The 14,574-nt window shown below is 37.7% G+C and overlaps 1 protein-coding gene across 2 annotated transcripts in view; it reads left to right on the top strand.

Annotated features, from left to right (window-relative positions):
• Nucleotides 1-14,574, top strand: part of FSTL5 (follistatin like 5) — a 560,774-nt gene that overhangs the window by 297,554 nt on the left and 248,646 nt on the right. For both annotated transcript variants that reach the window (XM_038400977.2, XM_038400978.2), the window contains exon 5: nucleotides 13,435-13,631. In XM_038400977.2, coding sequence (XP_038256905.1) covers nucleotides 13,435-13,631 — 197 coding nt within the window. The remainder of the gene's footprint in view (nucleotides 1-13,434; nucleotides 13,632-14,574) is intronic.

Here is a 14,574-nt window from a genome sequence, read left to right as displayed (position 1 = left end):
TGAATCTAGTCTAACCCCCTGCCAAGTTGCAGGATTTGTTGTGTCTAAACCATCCAAGACAGATGGCTATCCAGCCTCCTTTGGAAAACCTCCAGGGAAGGAGCTTCCACAACCTCCCTAGGCAGTCTGTTCCGTTGTCCTACTAGTCTTACAGTTAGGAAGCTTTTCCTGAGATTTAATCTAAATCTGTTATGCTGTAGTTTGAATCCATTGCCTCTTGCTCTGCCCTTTGTGGCAACAGAGAACAACTTTTCTCTATCTTTGTTATGGCAGCCTTTCAAGTCTTAAAGCATTTTCCTTCTAGATTTGGGCTTTCTTTTGCCTTTCAGTATTTATTTTAACATGTTAAAACTGTGGTATTTTATGCTTTTAAAGCAGAGGTGGGCAAACTATGGCCCGTGGGCCACATCCGGCCCATGGGACCCTCCTGCCCAGCCCCTGAGCTCCTGGCCCAGGAGGCTTGCCCCTGGCCCCTCCCCCCCACTGTTCCCCCTGTCCCCCGCAGCCTCAGTGCACCATGCTGCCAGTGTAGTGTATTAAACTGCTCCATGTAGGAATGTGCTACTGGTAGCAGTTACAGAGAGCAATTTACTACACTATACTGGCCCAACACTCTGGGCAGCACAGCTGTAGCGCTGCCAGCCACAGGTGCTCTGTGCTGCACAGTAAGGGGGCAGGGAGCAGGGGGAGTGGTTAGATAGAGGGTAGAGGAGTTTGGGATGGTGGTCAGAGGGCGGGGGTGTGGATGGGGTCGGGGCGGTCAGAGGGTGGGGAACATGGGGGGTGTTTGAATGGGGACAGGGGTCCCAGGGGGAGCAGTCAGGAAGGAGAGGGGGTTGGATGGGGCAGTGGGGGGCAGTCCGGGGCAGGGGTTCCGGGGGTGGTCGGGGACAGGGAGTGGGAGGGGTGGATGGGGCAGGAGTCGGGGGGGTATCAGGGGGCGAGAAGCAAGGGGGGGGGAATTGGGAGCGGAGGCACAGCCTGGCACAGCCTCCCCTAACCAGCCCTCCATACAATTTCCAAAACCCGAAGTGGCCCTCAGGCCAAAAAGCTTGTCCACTGTTTTATAGTATTATTCTGAATAGATATTGAAAAGCAAAAATCTCCAGGCCCTATGGGAGAAGGTATGGCAGCAACAGTTGGGCTAACTCCACTGGAGAGGAAAATAAAGCACCACTTTGAACTCCCGTCTTGACCTTTACTTTCAGCAATGTCTTCCTGGGGGACAGATGCTTTTGTGTCTTTCTCACTCTCTTATTTTTTTAATTTGATAAATTGAGTGAATGGAAAGTATAGAGAACTGAGGGGTTAAATTTTTGTTAAAGTTACATATAGAGGTGTTCAGTGCTGTTGAAGTTGCAAGTTCAAGGGGGCAAGTAGAAAAATAAAACAAAAGAGATCTTGATGGTAAGGATCACAAAGGATTGAAAAAAGGGGCTAAAGTAATTCCCTCACTGCCTCCATCATTCCATCATTGAATTGATGATAAATATAAAAAAAAAAACTATAAGTGGAACTAAATGGAGTGTCTGGAAGATGTATTTTCTTTAACAAAGTCACACACAGATATATTATTTCCTGAAAGAACCTGAGTCTTTTCTTTTAACTTCGATTACCAATAATGTTTGAGGAGCCTTATTCTGAATAATCAAAGAACATAGAACAAAGAGTAGATAGTCAATGAAAACATAGCTTTAGGTAACTTGGTCTATTTAAAGGTTCAATTATGTAGATGGCATTTAATATGAAGTGATATCATCTATTGAAATAATATAAATCCTAGATAATGCTAACAAAAAGGCAAATGTATAACATCTTTAAATATAACAACACTTTTGCAGTAAGGAAAAAATAATCATTAGACTCTGTTTCTCATACAGAGTCACCAGTAATTACTAGAATAATGTAATCACAGTCAAGCTATTAGTTACTTTGTGCAACTCTTAGTGTGATTAATATGTAACTGTGGTCAGAATCTGGCAAATACCACATTCAGACAAGTTACGTAAAGTAGTTTTTGACATCCTAAATTATTTATTTCAGCCTCCACTAGTGTTTGCCTTAACTGGGACATTATCTCTTGGATGAGATTGAATAATTTATGTGCATATTGTAAATTATTTCTTAAGTACTGAAGATTTGTCTGTATGTGTCTGTAGACAAGATATGACACACAAATACATGTCAACTTGATCCTTAATTAAGGAAAACAGTCTAGGACTTTCAGAAACTTGAGTTTTATACCAAGACTCTAATGAAATTTCAAAATCTAGAGGGTATGTTTTCAAGTTCTACATTTGAAATCCTTTTTATTGAAATTCAGAAAATACAGCTGGCAAAGATGTAATTTACCAGACAAAATATTGATCTGAAATATATTTTAATTCAATATCTTATGATTCATATTTTGGAGATACCATCATTATTACTCTAATAGCTCTGAAAAATAAAAAATAAAATATTATGACCCATAATTAAATAACTAAAAAAGGCATGCTTCATTAGTCATTCAAGACTTACATAGTAGAACTGAGAGTAGAATATGACCTCAAGTCTGTTGTAGAAGCAACATGATAATGAATGGAATATGTTTGTAATGGGACTAAATATGTGTAGGAGACAACATTATCATAAATACATTGTATTCATTGTATGATTGTTATATATGTTGCTTATTACATATTGTTATATTATAACAACCATTATGGCAACTTACTGGATGCATCGGATGTATTGTCACTGCATGTCATAGCCACTAAAAATTTCATACTGATAAAGGAGATAAAATTCAGATTCTGATGTCCTAAAACACAAGTACCTATTATCTGGAGCTAAAAAAGGATCTCTGTTTAACTTTTAACAAATAGGAGAGTACTCCTGATTACTTGCTAAGAGTGGTAGTGATAGATGTGCGCATTTGCGCACGCACACCAGTGCACACACCTATACATCCTTTCGTTGAAGTAAATACCTGAAATGTAACGTGCCACCGTGGTCGAAGAAATCTCCAGTTTTTGAATTAATATGGCTTGAGGTAATTCCCAAATTTTCACAAAGTTGTTTACTGATGTAAAAGATCCTACAGAGGCATCCATTATTATGTTATAAAAAGATCTTTTAAAGTGCATCTTTTAGCACCATGAAAACTGTAATTTGTTCCAGCAGAACACACACAAGTTTGCTTGCTTTTTGGAAGCTTAACTGGAGGTTAACTTCTAGGTTTGGCCATATTACGGCGAACACTTCCTGTGTTTTCCTGACCTTGGGTAAGTCACTTAGCCTCTTGGTATGTCTATGCTGCAATTAAAATCCCGTGATGGGTCCATGACAGCTGACTTTGGCTCATGTGGCTCAGGTGAATGGGCTGTTTAACTGCAGTGTTGATGTTCAGTCTAGGGCTACAGCCCAGGCTTTAGGACTCTTCAAGATGGGAGTTAAATAGCCCCTTTTATTTTTTTAACCATGAGACCATTCTTTCTCTCTACATACTCAAGTATTTTCCAAAAACCTCTGAGATAAATAATATTTTATAATTTGAGATGTTAAAAATCATTTCCTAGAATACTTTATTTTGAGCAATCAGAAATATTTCTTCACACAAATTTGTAATGCTAGTACAGTATTTCCTTTCCTAACTACTCTTTCATAAGTATAATCTAATTAATTTTCAGTGTTTCTGCTCCCGTTGCAAATTAAATAAAACTTAAATTGTCAAATATTTACTTTTCTTATGCATAATAGGCAAACATCTATTCAAAACTTTTCCTATGAGGACAATAGCACTTAAAAATTCCACTTTACAACTGACAGGTTTCAGAGTAGCAGCCATGTTAGTCTGTATTCGCAAAAAGAAAAGCAGTACTTGTGGCACCTTAGAGACTAACAAATTTATGAGAGCATAAGCTTTCATGAGCAAGTGAGCTGTAGCTCACGAAAGCTTATGCTCTAATAAATTTGTTAGTCTCTAAGGTGCCACAAGTACTGCTTTTCACTTTACAACTGTTGCCTAAGTAACTAACACACAGCTAAAAGAATGAATTGCAGAGTGGAAGGAAACAAATAGGAAAATCATTAATTTTTTTCACTAAATTTGAAGTCATATTAACATTCCCCCATTCAAACCTATCAATATTTCAAAAAATAAATATACAAATTGGGGGACAGAGGAGTGACACTTCTTTTAGTCTTGTTGGTTCACTTGTTTAATGTTGTTTAAGTTTCTGCATGCATTAAAAAAAACTATATTTTCTAAAACCCAATATGAAGCCAATAAAAAAGTAGTGAAATAAATCATGCATATTGTGTGTGTGGGGGGGAATGTTGTAGATGCAAGAACCTGAAAACCTCATAGCTCGATTACTTCCTCCCAGGGAGCATTCAAGAAAATATTAAAGATGGAAAAGAATAAAACACAGACTATAATTAATATTTACCACTAGTATCTCCTTTTAAGCTTTTTTCAAGATTATAATGGTTATGAGAAATATTAAGGGAAAGATTGTACCCAGCTCCTTTGTGCAGGTTCAAAAAGGGGGAGATGGAAAAAGCCAGCCACAATGGCTTTGATTGAGGAAAGCATGCAAGCATGAGTTTATACCTAAGCATGTGAGTAATCTAGTGAATTCTAGTGTGACTAAAACTGAGCTATTAATCTTTCCTCCCTTGCCCTTTCCCCCTCTTTCCTTTCTTTGGGTATGTCTACACTTCAAGCTGCAGGTGTCAATTCCAGCTTGAGGCTATATACCCACATTAGTTGTGACTGATCTAGTGCAGTAAAAACAGCAAGAGGGACTAGCCACCCCAAGGCCAAGTTGCTAAATATGTACTCAAGATGGCTAGCCCCTGTGCTGTTTGGATTTCTGCAGCTATCCTTTATTTTTATCATGCTACCATGATCAGAGCTCATACAGGTATGTCTCCTCGAGATGGAATTTTTACATCTCCAGCTCAAAGTATGGATATGCCATCAGTCACCATGAAGAATGCATCCCTCCTGTTTGTTACTCAGACCTATAACCATCTTTTGACTCTGGCCTCTCTCTAGGTCCTCACATCCAGGCCGTGTTTAAATATTGTTGGGACTTCTTTTGTAATACCCTAAGATACAGCTTTTCCTCTCCACCACACAGCTGAAACTTTGGCCTCTTGATTGCTGCAACATCCTCTTCTCTGGTCTTGACAAATACAATCTTGCTTCACGTGTAACTATTCAAAATGCTGCTGCAGAAATAATCTTTCTGTCTTCTCACTTTGGCCATGTCGCCCCTCTCTTTTCAGCCCTCCATGCTCCATGCTCCCCCAGCTGCTGTTTCTCCATGACATTAAAAACAAATTACTTGTCTTCACTTTCAAAGCCTTCATGTCCTGTCTCTACCCTGCTTACCAACTGTCATATGCTATTGAGATGTCAACTCGTGCCTCCGCTCTGTCAAAAATACAAGCCTTCATCATCTACTGGTTAAATTTTCAAACAAGCATCTTTGTTCTTTTCCGCCATGCTGTGTCTCACCCACAGATATCTGCAGAGCCACCACGTTGCCTTTCCTTTAAAGCTCTCTACTTAAAACAAACGTGAAAATAAATATTCAGTGGGTTGCTGAGACCTTTGCCTATCATACTGACCAGCACTCTCTGGTTCCTTGTGCTCTCCCTTTCCATCTATTGTATCCCTTGTTGTATTGTGCATAGATTGTAGGCTCTATGGGGCAAGGACTGCTTTTTAGGTATGTGTTTGTGTAATATTTAACAAAATGAGGAGCTAGTCCATGACTTAGGTTCCCAGCTGCCACAACAATGCAAGTAATAAATAATAGTTCCTTTGAAGTCAGCAGGACTACCTATTACTTAGAGTTAAATATGTATAAATAAATATGTGGTGCCAGTCACTGTCCTTGCACACACTAATTCATCTTTGCCCAGATTACTTCTAAAATTCTGAACCTATGACGAGTTTCAAACAGATGCTATTTCAAAAATCATACTTTTTTTAAATGACAGAGGAATGTTTTTTTCCTTTTCCCTGAAATGTGTATTTTTCTTGAGGCCCATATAAATGGCAATATTCAGTATTAGATCAAGGCTGATAGGTTTATGATCTGTTATCTAGCTGCGTAGTTAGGAATAGGAGCTTTATATTTTTGGAAGGAAAAGATTCATAGCTTCCTATCTGGATGCCTATCACTACTTTCTAGCCCTGGAAGTCTCAAAAATATTAATGTCATGACACATTGAAATACCAGAAAAAATCGTTGTGATCACTTTTAGAGGTGTGTGAAATTTTGATTGATTTTTCTCCCCCTATGACTTCTGTACAATTGTACTCATGCTGACTAAGGCATTGAGATATACAGGCAGAAGCATGTACAAAGTTAACCCAATTTTTTAAAAGACTCTCTAAAGCATAATTTTCTGTGGTATGTAGGGCATATTGACCATACATGATGGTAAGGTATATAAGACTTTATTGGCACTCATTTGGAATGACATAGCTTCACCATTTTAAAGTAATTTTGGCAATGCCAACTTATGCCAATTAGAGCTTTACAATATACTACAATATTGTGTATTCTTAGTGTATTTATATAAATTAGAGGGAATATAGGAATGAGCTGGAAGACAGGAAGTCAAAGCAGCAATTCTAAATGAAATTTCAAGGAGCTTAGAGGTGAAAAGAAAAGAGATGGGATGGTAATTGGAGAGGCAGGTCAAATGCACAGAAAATGCTCTCTGATTCTGTTATACTTACTTATTTTACAGATAAAGAGAACTAAAACCAAATTATTTTATCTCCATATTCTTACATATACCTGTTATATCACAAATATAATCATCTTAAACCATTACCAAAGGTTAAACTGCTGCTAACATAAAACAAAATTACTCTGCAGGAACACCTAATGATGTTGAGAGGTGCACATCATACAAAAGTTTCCAGAGCCTTCACAGCAATTTTGATACAAGGTAGCAAAGTTCAGCATAAGCTAAGTTCTTTCTGTCAAACACGATGAAAAAGAAAGAATGGTAAGGAAAGTTAGACATAACCACACTTTTCTATAGAATTGTCACAGGTTGTGTAGATTCTTGATTCATTCACTCATTCAGACTTTTAGACAGACTTCTTACTCTTAAAGAATGCCAATGGTAGTCTGTACCTTTCTGCCCATCCTCATTTCTCTGACTTGTTATAATGTTAAGAGGAAACTGTGTAGAGAAAATGAAGGCTAAAGAATTTGAGCATGTGTTGAAAAGTAGTTATACTTTTTATTTATCTATTTGTTTTGATTTAAAATATGTAAACATGTGTATATATAACCTCTAAGCAATCTAACAATGAAAACTTAAAATTTATAGGGGTATCAGTCAGCAATATAATACAATAAAATAAGTTAGCATACTAGCCAGTAAGTACATCAGTAAATTATACGTCATCCTCCACCTGGATTCAGCCCTCCCCTGAAGTATTTTCAAATTGATGCCTTTTGCAGCATGCCTGAAGGTCAACACATTCAGGCTATTTTTGCATTATTTATTGATAGCTGTCTTGAACAATTGAAAAGAAACAAACAAAAACAATGGTAACAGAAAACTTATTGCAAGTGTTAGGAGTTATTTTCTTTTATCATTTCTCAGGAAGGAATAGACTAAATAATTATCGACAATACTTTTATATAATGCTTTTGTACACAATAACTTCAAAGTACTTTACAAGAATTGAGTGCTCTTTCTGTGAGTTAGGGGAGTATTATTCTCATTTTGTAGATGGGAAATGAGGCACAGAGAGGTTAAATAACTTGCCAAGGTCACAAACAGCACAAACCTAACTGTAAAAGAACCTATACAACTAGAGCATTTTAATTACAGTTGTCACCCTATTTTATTTGTATTGTATTTGAGAAGTACAATGGTATCTGTTTAAATCCTAACTGATTCAGACAAAGAGGGTTTTTTTTAATACTATAAATAATTGCTATTATTGTATGTTTTGAAAAAAATGACCATGCTTTGGTGGCTAAATATTGACTATTTTTGTATATCACTCTCAAAGAGATGAAGATTTTGGATCACACATTACTATTGTGGCTGGAATTGTATGTAATTCAGAATCAGGTTGATCTGTAGAGTGAACAGGTACACAGTGAAAGGAAATTACAGCTATTCTGTTACTGAAACAACACCATAGAAAGAATAGGCTTAAACACTGAAGTCTAGTCTAAAATGATCATCTGTAGGAGATGGGCTATAGACAGATACAATTGCTTTGTGGATTACATTTACTTCGTTTATAGCTGGCTTGCCACAGACAAGCCTTGTGATTAATGTTTCAGAATCTATACAATAATTAGCTACCCATTTCTGTCTCAAATTACAAGTAGTTTCTTTCCTAAATCTTTTTTCACATTAAAATTGTTTAACCTAACAATCATTAATGGTATACTAACACAATAAAAACTCTGTTAGTTTTTTGTTTGTTTTTTTGTGTGTAACCAGAAAGTTATACCAATGGTTATGATTTCCCCTTAGAAAAAAAAATATTAAATTTCCTACTGACATCAAAGATATAGGGACCAGAAATTACCTTGATTGTAGAAACCCCATGACAGACTTTTAGTTAAGTAAGTGTTTTGTCCATGAAGACTTGATTTATCAGTGTGGTAAGTATAAACTGATAGGGGGGTGATTTAAAGTATTTATTTGACAGTGGCACTGTTATAGTGTAATTAGAGTGACTGCAGGCAAGAGTTTAGGCGAGAGCTTAACTGCATCCCTCCCTTAACCTACAGTCATGGTGAATCACCTAAAAGACAGTATCTAAATTATTATGCCAGTAGTAAATGCCATATATCGCTCTGTATGTAGTGTAGTTAATGCAGAACAGAAACAATAGATTCCCCATCATTGTCCAATGTAGATGTAAATTATAATTATGTACTCCACTTTGTCTAAATATAACTATTGTGGTCAATTTGAGATAAGCAAGCTATGTCAATAAAAGACACAGAAACATTTCTCAGAGTAGCAGCCGTGTTAGTCTGTATTCGCAAAAAGAAAAGGAGTACTTGTGGCACCTTAGAGACTAACAAATTTATTAGAGCATAAGCTTTCGTGAGCTACAGCTCTCTGTTTTTTCCACCAAATGCATCCGATGAAGTGAGCTGTAGCTCACGAAAGCTTATGCGCTAATAAATTTGTTAGTCTCTAAGGTGCCACAAGTACTCCTTTTCTTTTTGAGAAACATTTCTATATTCCTCCTCTGCCTGTCATAGTAAGTGCAATTAATTCAAGTAACTGACCTGTTGAAACTTGAGAACTAAAATGGTTTTCATTAAAAAATGTCTTCATTAGTAAGTGATTGAATTCTTTCAATAAAATTCACTTGCATAATTAGTACCTTAGTACGTGTAGTGACATTTTAAAGTAAAAATATTGAAATTTCACTGTTTAACCGTTATGATTTTTATCTCAAATTAAAGTCAAACTTTAAGTGATTTTGTGTCTACAAAAAAATTTGATGCTTCCCATGTGACTTCTTCCTACATAATAATGTTTACAGCTTTATAATACTCCTGTGTATTGGAAGTGTTATCTCATCTACACAGATGGAGACCCTAGAATCAGCTTGGACCAGCTAACAAAGTAAAATATATTGACCTAAGTCTACACTAGAGAAAAAGCTATGTTTTCTTTAGTTAACCTTATTCTCTTTTCAAAAACTAGACAAACCCTAAACCACTTGCCCAAGGTCACATGTCAGATGTCTGTGTCAGAAATAGGAATTGAACTGAGATCTCCTGATACTTTAACCACAAGGCATCTGTAGATGGAATACTTTGCAAAATTGATGGCAAAGACTGTTCGACCTTTGGTCATGGAGCATACATACGACCCATGAAGCAGAATCTACATATATTATCCAGCTTTGAGAAACAAACAGCTTGTAAGGCACAATAAATATTAGATGTGATTCTTCTTTAAGTCTTTGTATGAATCCCACTTGTGGCATGCAACTGGAATCTTTTGACCAGCAGTGTCTGTTGGGGCTATGCCTGCACCAGCCATGTCCTTGTGCCACTCTCCCCAGGGCATATGGGACAGAGTGGCCAAACCAATTTAATTTCCTTCTTTGACAGGATAACTGGCCTAGTAGATAGGGAGGAGCAATAAATGTAATATATCTTGAATTTAATAAGACTTTTGACACAGTCTCAAGTGACATTCTCATAACCAAACTAGAGAAATATGGTCTCAGTGAAATTACGATAAGGTGGATGTACAACTGGTTGACAGGCTATATTCACAGAGAAGTTATCAACAATTTGCTGACAAACTGGGTGGACATATCAAGTGGGGTCCTGCAGGAATCTGTCCTGGGTCTGCTATTAGTCAATATATTCATTCATGACTTGTATAATGGAGTAGAAAGTACATTTATGAAATTTGCAAATGAGCTGGGAGGGTTGCCAGCACTTTGTGACAGGATTAAAAATCAAAATGACTTTGAACAATTTAAGAGCTGATCTGAATCAAGATGTAAATCAATAATGTGCAAAGTAATTCACTTAGGAAGGAAATGCCAAATGCACAAATACAAAATGGGGAATAATTGACTAGGCAGTAGTACATCAGAATAGGACATGGGGGTTATAGTGGATCACAAATTGAATATGAGTCAACAAGATTAAGAGATCGTGGAGTCATTGTGAATAGTTCTCAGAAAACATCCACTCAATGTTCAGCGGCAGTCAAAAAAGTGAACAGAATGTTGGGAATCACTAAGAAATGGATAGATAATAAGACAAAAAATTTAATATTGCCTCTATATAAATTCGTGGCACGTCCACATCTTGAATACTGCATGCAGATGTGATCACCCCATTTCAAAAAAGATATATTGGAATTGGAAAAGGTTCAGAAATGGGCAACAAAAATTATTAGGTACATGGAACAGCTTCCATATAAGGAGAGATTAATAAGACTGGGACTTTTCAGCTTGGAAAAGAGACGACTAAGAGGGGACGTGGTAGAGGTCTATAAAATCACAACTGGTTTGTAGAAAGTAAATAAGGAAGTGTTATTTACTCCTTCTCATAGCACAAGACTAGGGGCCACCAAATGAAATTAATAGGCAGCACATTTTAAACAAACAAAAGGAAGTATTTCTTCACACAGTCACCATGTGGAATTCTTTTCCAGAGTATGTGGTGAAGGCCAAGACTATAACAGGGTTCAAAAAAGAACTAGAAAAATACATAGAGGATAAGTCATCAATTACTATTAGCCATGATTGGCAGGGATGGTGTCCCTAGCCTCTGTTCGCCAGAAGCTGGGAATTGGCAACAGGGGACAGATCACTTGATAATTACCTGTTCTGTTCATTTCCTCTGAAGAACCTGGCATGGCCACTGTCAGAAGACAGGACATTGAGCTAGATGGATCTTTGGTCTGACCCAGTATGGCTGTTATGTTCTTATGTGTGATGCTGTTGCAAACAGAGACAAATATCAAGTGGCTGAGGAGAGGGGGCTGTTAATAGAAGTGTCATATGTAAGACACAAAATAAAATTATTCTGATCTACTCTGAACTAGTGAGGCCTTAGCTGGAGTATTATGATAAAACGTATGTGATAAAACTGGAGAGAGACCAGAGATGAGCAACAAAAAATTGTAAGAGGTTTAGAAAACATGACCTATGAGGAACGATTAAAAGGAATTGGGCACTTTTAGTCTATGGAAGACTGAAAGGGACATGATAAGTCTTCAAATATGTAAAAGTTTGTTATAAAGAGGACAGTGATCAATTCTCCATGACCACTGAGGGTAGGATAAGAAGAAATTGTCTTAGTTTGCAGAAAGGGATATTTAGGTTAAACGTTAGAAAATCTTTCTAACTATAATGATAGTCAAGCACTGGAACAGGCTATGTAGGAAGGTTTTGGATTCCCCATCACTAGAACTTTTTGAGACAAAAAGGTTAAACAAAATCTGGCAAGAATGGTCTAGTACAGTGGTTCTCAAAGTTGGTCCACCGCGTGTTCAGGGAAAGTCCCCGGTGGGCCGGACCAGTTTGTTTACCTGCCACTTCTGCAGGTTCGGCCGATCGCAGCTCCCATTGTCTGCGGTTCGCCGCTCCAGGCCAATGGGGGCTCCGGGAAGTGGTGCGGGCCAAGGGACATGCTGGCCACCCTGTGTGGCTGTGATCGGCCAAACCTGCAAATGCGGCAAGTAAACAAATGGGTCCGGTCCGCAAGGGGCTTTCCCTGAACAAGCGGCAGAATGGCTTTGAGAACCACTGGTCTAGTATACTTAATCCTACCTCAGCCAGGGACTAAATGACTTTTGGAGGTCCCTTCTTTTGGAGGTCCTACATTTCTATGATTTCTGTGATCTCAAGAAACAATTGTGTCTTGAAACTTTAAGCTTGTTTCTAATATTAAAACAAAACTTCTCTCTTCACCTTGAAATGTGGCCTGTATGTGTGTGATGGAGGTTAGGAAATTGGATGGAAATTAGGAGGTTTTATTACATTTTGTTGTAGAGAAAATAGCTTCTATAGTCACTGTAACCAGGACATGTGCATAATGTAGTCCCTGATTTATAGAAAGACTTGACAATGAAAGGAATAAACTAGATCTTTTTATATGCAGTTCCATCATAGCTGTGTTGATCCCAGGATATGAGAAAAACAAGATGGCTGAGGTAATATCTTTTAGTGGACTAACAGAAGCTGGTCCAATAAAAGATACTAACTCGTCCACTTTGTGTGTCTACTAGATCATATGTTATAGATATTCTTGCTCCCTCTTACCCTCCCTCCCCTATTAAAATTAAATTTGTATTCCAGGTGAATAAAGAGGTTGGGTTGGTTTATGAGTACTCACAGTTGTCACTTCTGTTTTTGAAGTCCAATCCTGTTATGAACTGTATACATTTTGTAATACATAATTTTCTATCATGTTTACCATCATATATTGTATTGCAATATATACTTTGTTAATGTTCATTCAAAATGTATTATGTATAAAATTCTATGAAAATTTTCTGATAGTCCAGCTCTAAAATGACCTACAAGGAAAAGAATAGCGGGCTGTTGGACACTGTTTAAGTTGTTACAAAATGTTTTTAATGGTAAGTCTTGTGAGACAGAAAACTAAGCAAACACAAATGATTGTTACACCTTTATAAACCTATTTGGCCTCACCCAAAGCACATATAGGTAAATGGAAAGCCTCCCACTGATTTGAATTCAGTCTTTATAGTACAGATCTCTATTTCACTAGATGTACAAATAAAAACGGCAATGTACCCACATGTGTCAACCCTCTTGGATAGTGTTGGTAGAAGAAGATATCACTATCTTCTGTATTTGCATATTTTCTTTATCCATTTAAACAATTTTTAAAATCTGCCTCAAAATTATCTTGTGCATTTCCTTTCCAGGGGATAAGTGCACATCCACTGAATACAGGAAAGTGAAAAATATGTTGTTGGATCTACAAAACCAGAGATACATTGCACAAGCAAAAGAAAAAAATGCTGAAGATAAAATGATTTTAAAGAAATTGCTGGTGGATCAAATGTTTAAATATTTCGATTCTGACAACAATGGACTTGTGGACAGTAATGAACTCTCTCAGGTAAGATTTGGATTTTTCTTTCCTCAGCACAATACCTCTTCACTTTGCCTGTGGTCAAGTTTGCAAAATCTCTAGTGCGGTGTAGATATGTGGTGTCCTTTGATGCAACCCTTTTCCTTCATTTGATACTTACATGTCGGCTTAATAGATGTGTAACTTCACTTAAGGATTTAAGGCTGCTTAAAAAGGATTATTATTATCCTGAGTCATTAAGACAATGTTAAGGTTGAAATAAGTCAGGAAATTCAAAAATTCTGTAAAAATGTTGACCATGCTGAACTGCACTTCTTAATACTGTGTCCCAATATAATCTTCATACCATTCCATTCTGTCATATAATATGTATGTACCCCACATCAGCCCGGCAACCAAAGGGTTAACACAGGTACTGCCAACCACAGCTTGTTGTCAGCCTCATAACAGGTAAAAGACAAAAGAGCTTGGAAGCAGAGGGGTAGGGCAGCTCCCAGAAAAGTGAACTGGCTGGAAAAGAGTACTCCTTTCAGCCAGCTGCTGAAAAGCTACTTGGGTACAACACCCTAGAAAGAGACGACCAGACCAACACACCGAAGAGCCTGCGGAAACCCAGGGCAAGGTAGGAAGGAGCTCAGGCCACATCCAGAGTTTGACAAACCCTGATCTAGCTTGAGGGCCCTGAGCTGGAACCCAGTGGAGTGGGTAGGCTTAGGGTTTCCCAACCATGCCCTTAATGGATTTAAGAGCATAGAGAGCTTCCAGATTCCTGGGGACCAGGAATAGATTAACAGCTCCCGCAGGCTGAGTAAGTTCAGGTGCAATGCCCGGTCTGGCCACAGGCGGTGCCACTGCACTGACACATCAACTGACATGCCACATTTTACAGGGGAAAACAGAAGTGCTTAAAAACTCATTTTGGGTACTATTAGTCATATCTCTTCACCTGTAAAGCCAGGTAGCCTAGTTA

This window comes from Dermochelys coriacea, chromosome 4 (genome assembly GCF_009764565.3).
Source record: "Dermochelys coriacea isolate rDerCor1 chromosome 4, rDerCor1.pri.v4, whole genome shotgun sequence".
Classification (NCBI taxonomy): domain Eukaryota; kingdom Metazoa; phylum Chordata; order Testudines; family Dermochelyidae; genus Dermochelys; species Dermochelys coriacea.
Note: the sequence above shows the minus strand (reverse complement) of the source record. Positions and strands in the feature narration are given on the sequence as shown.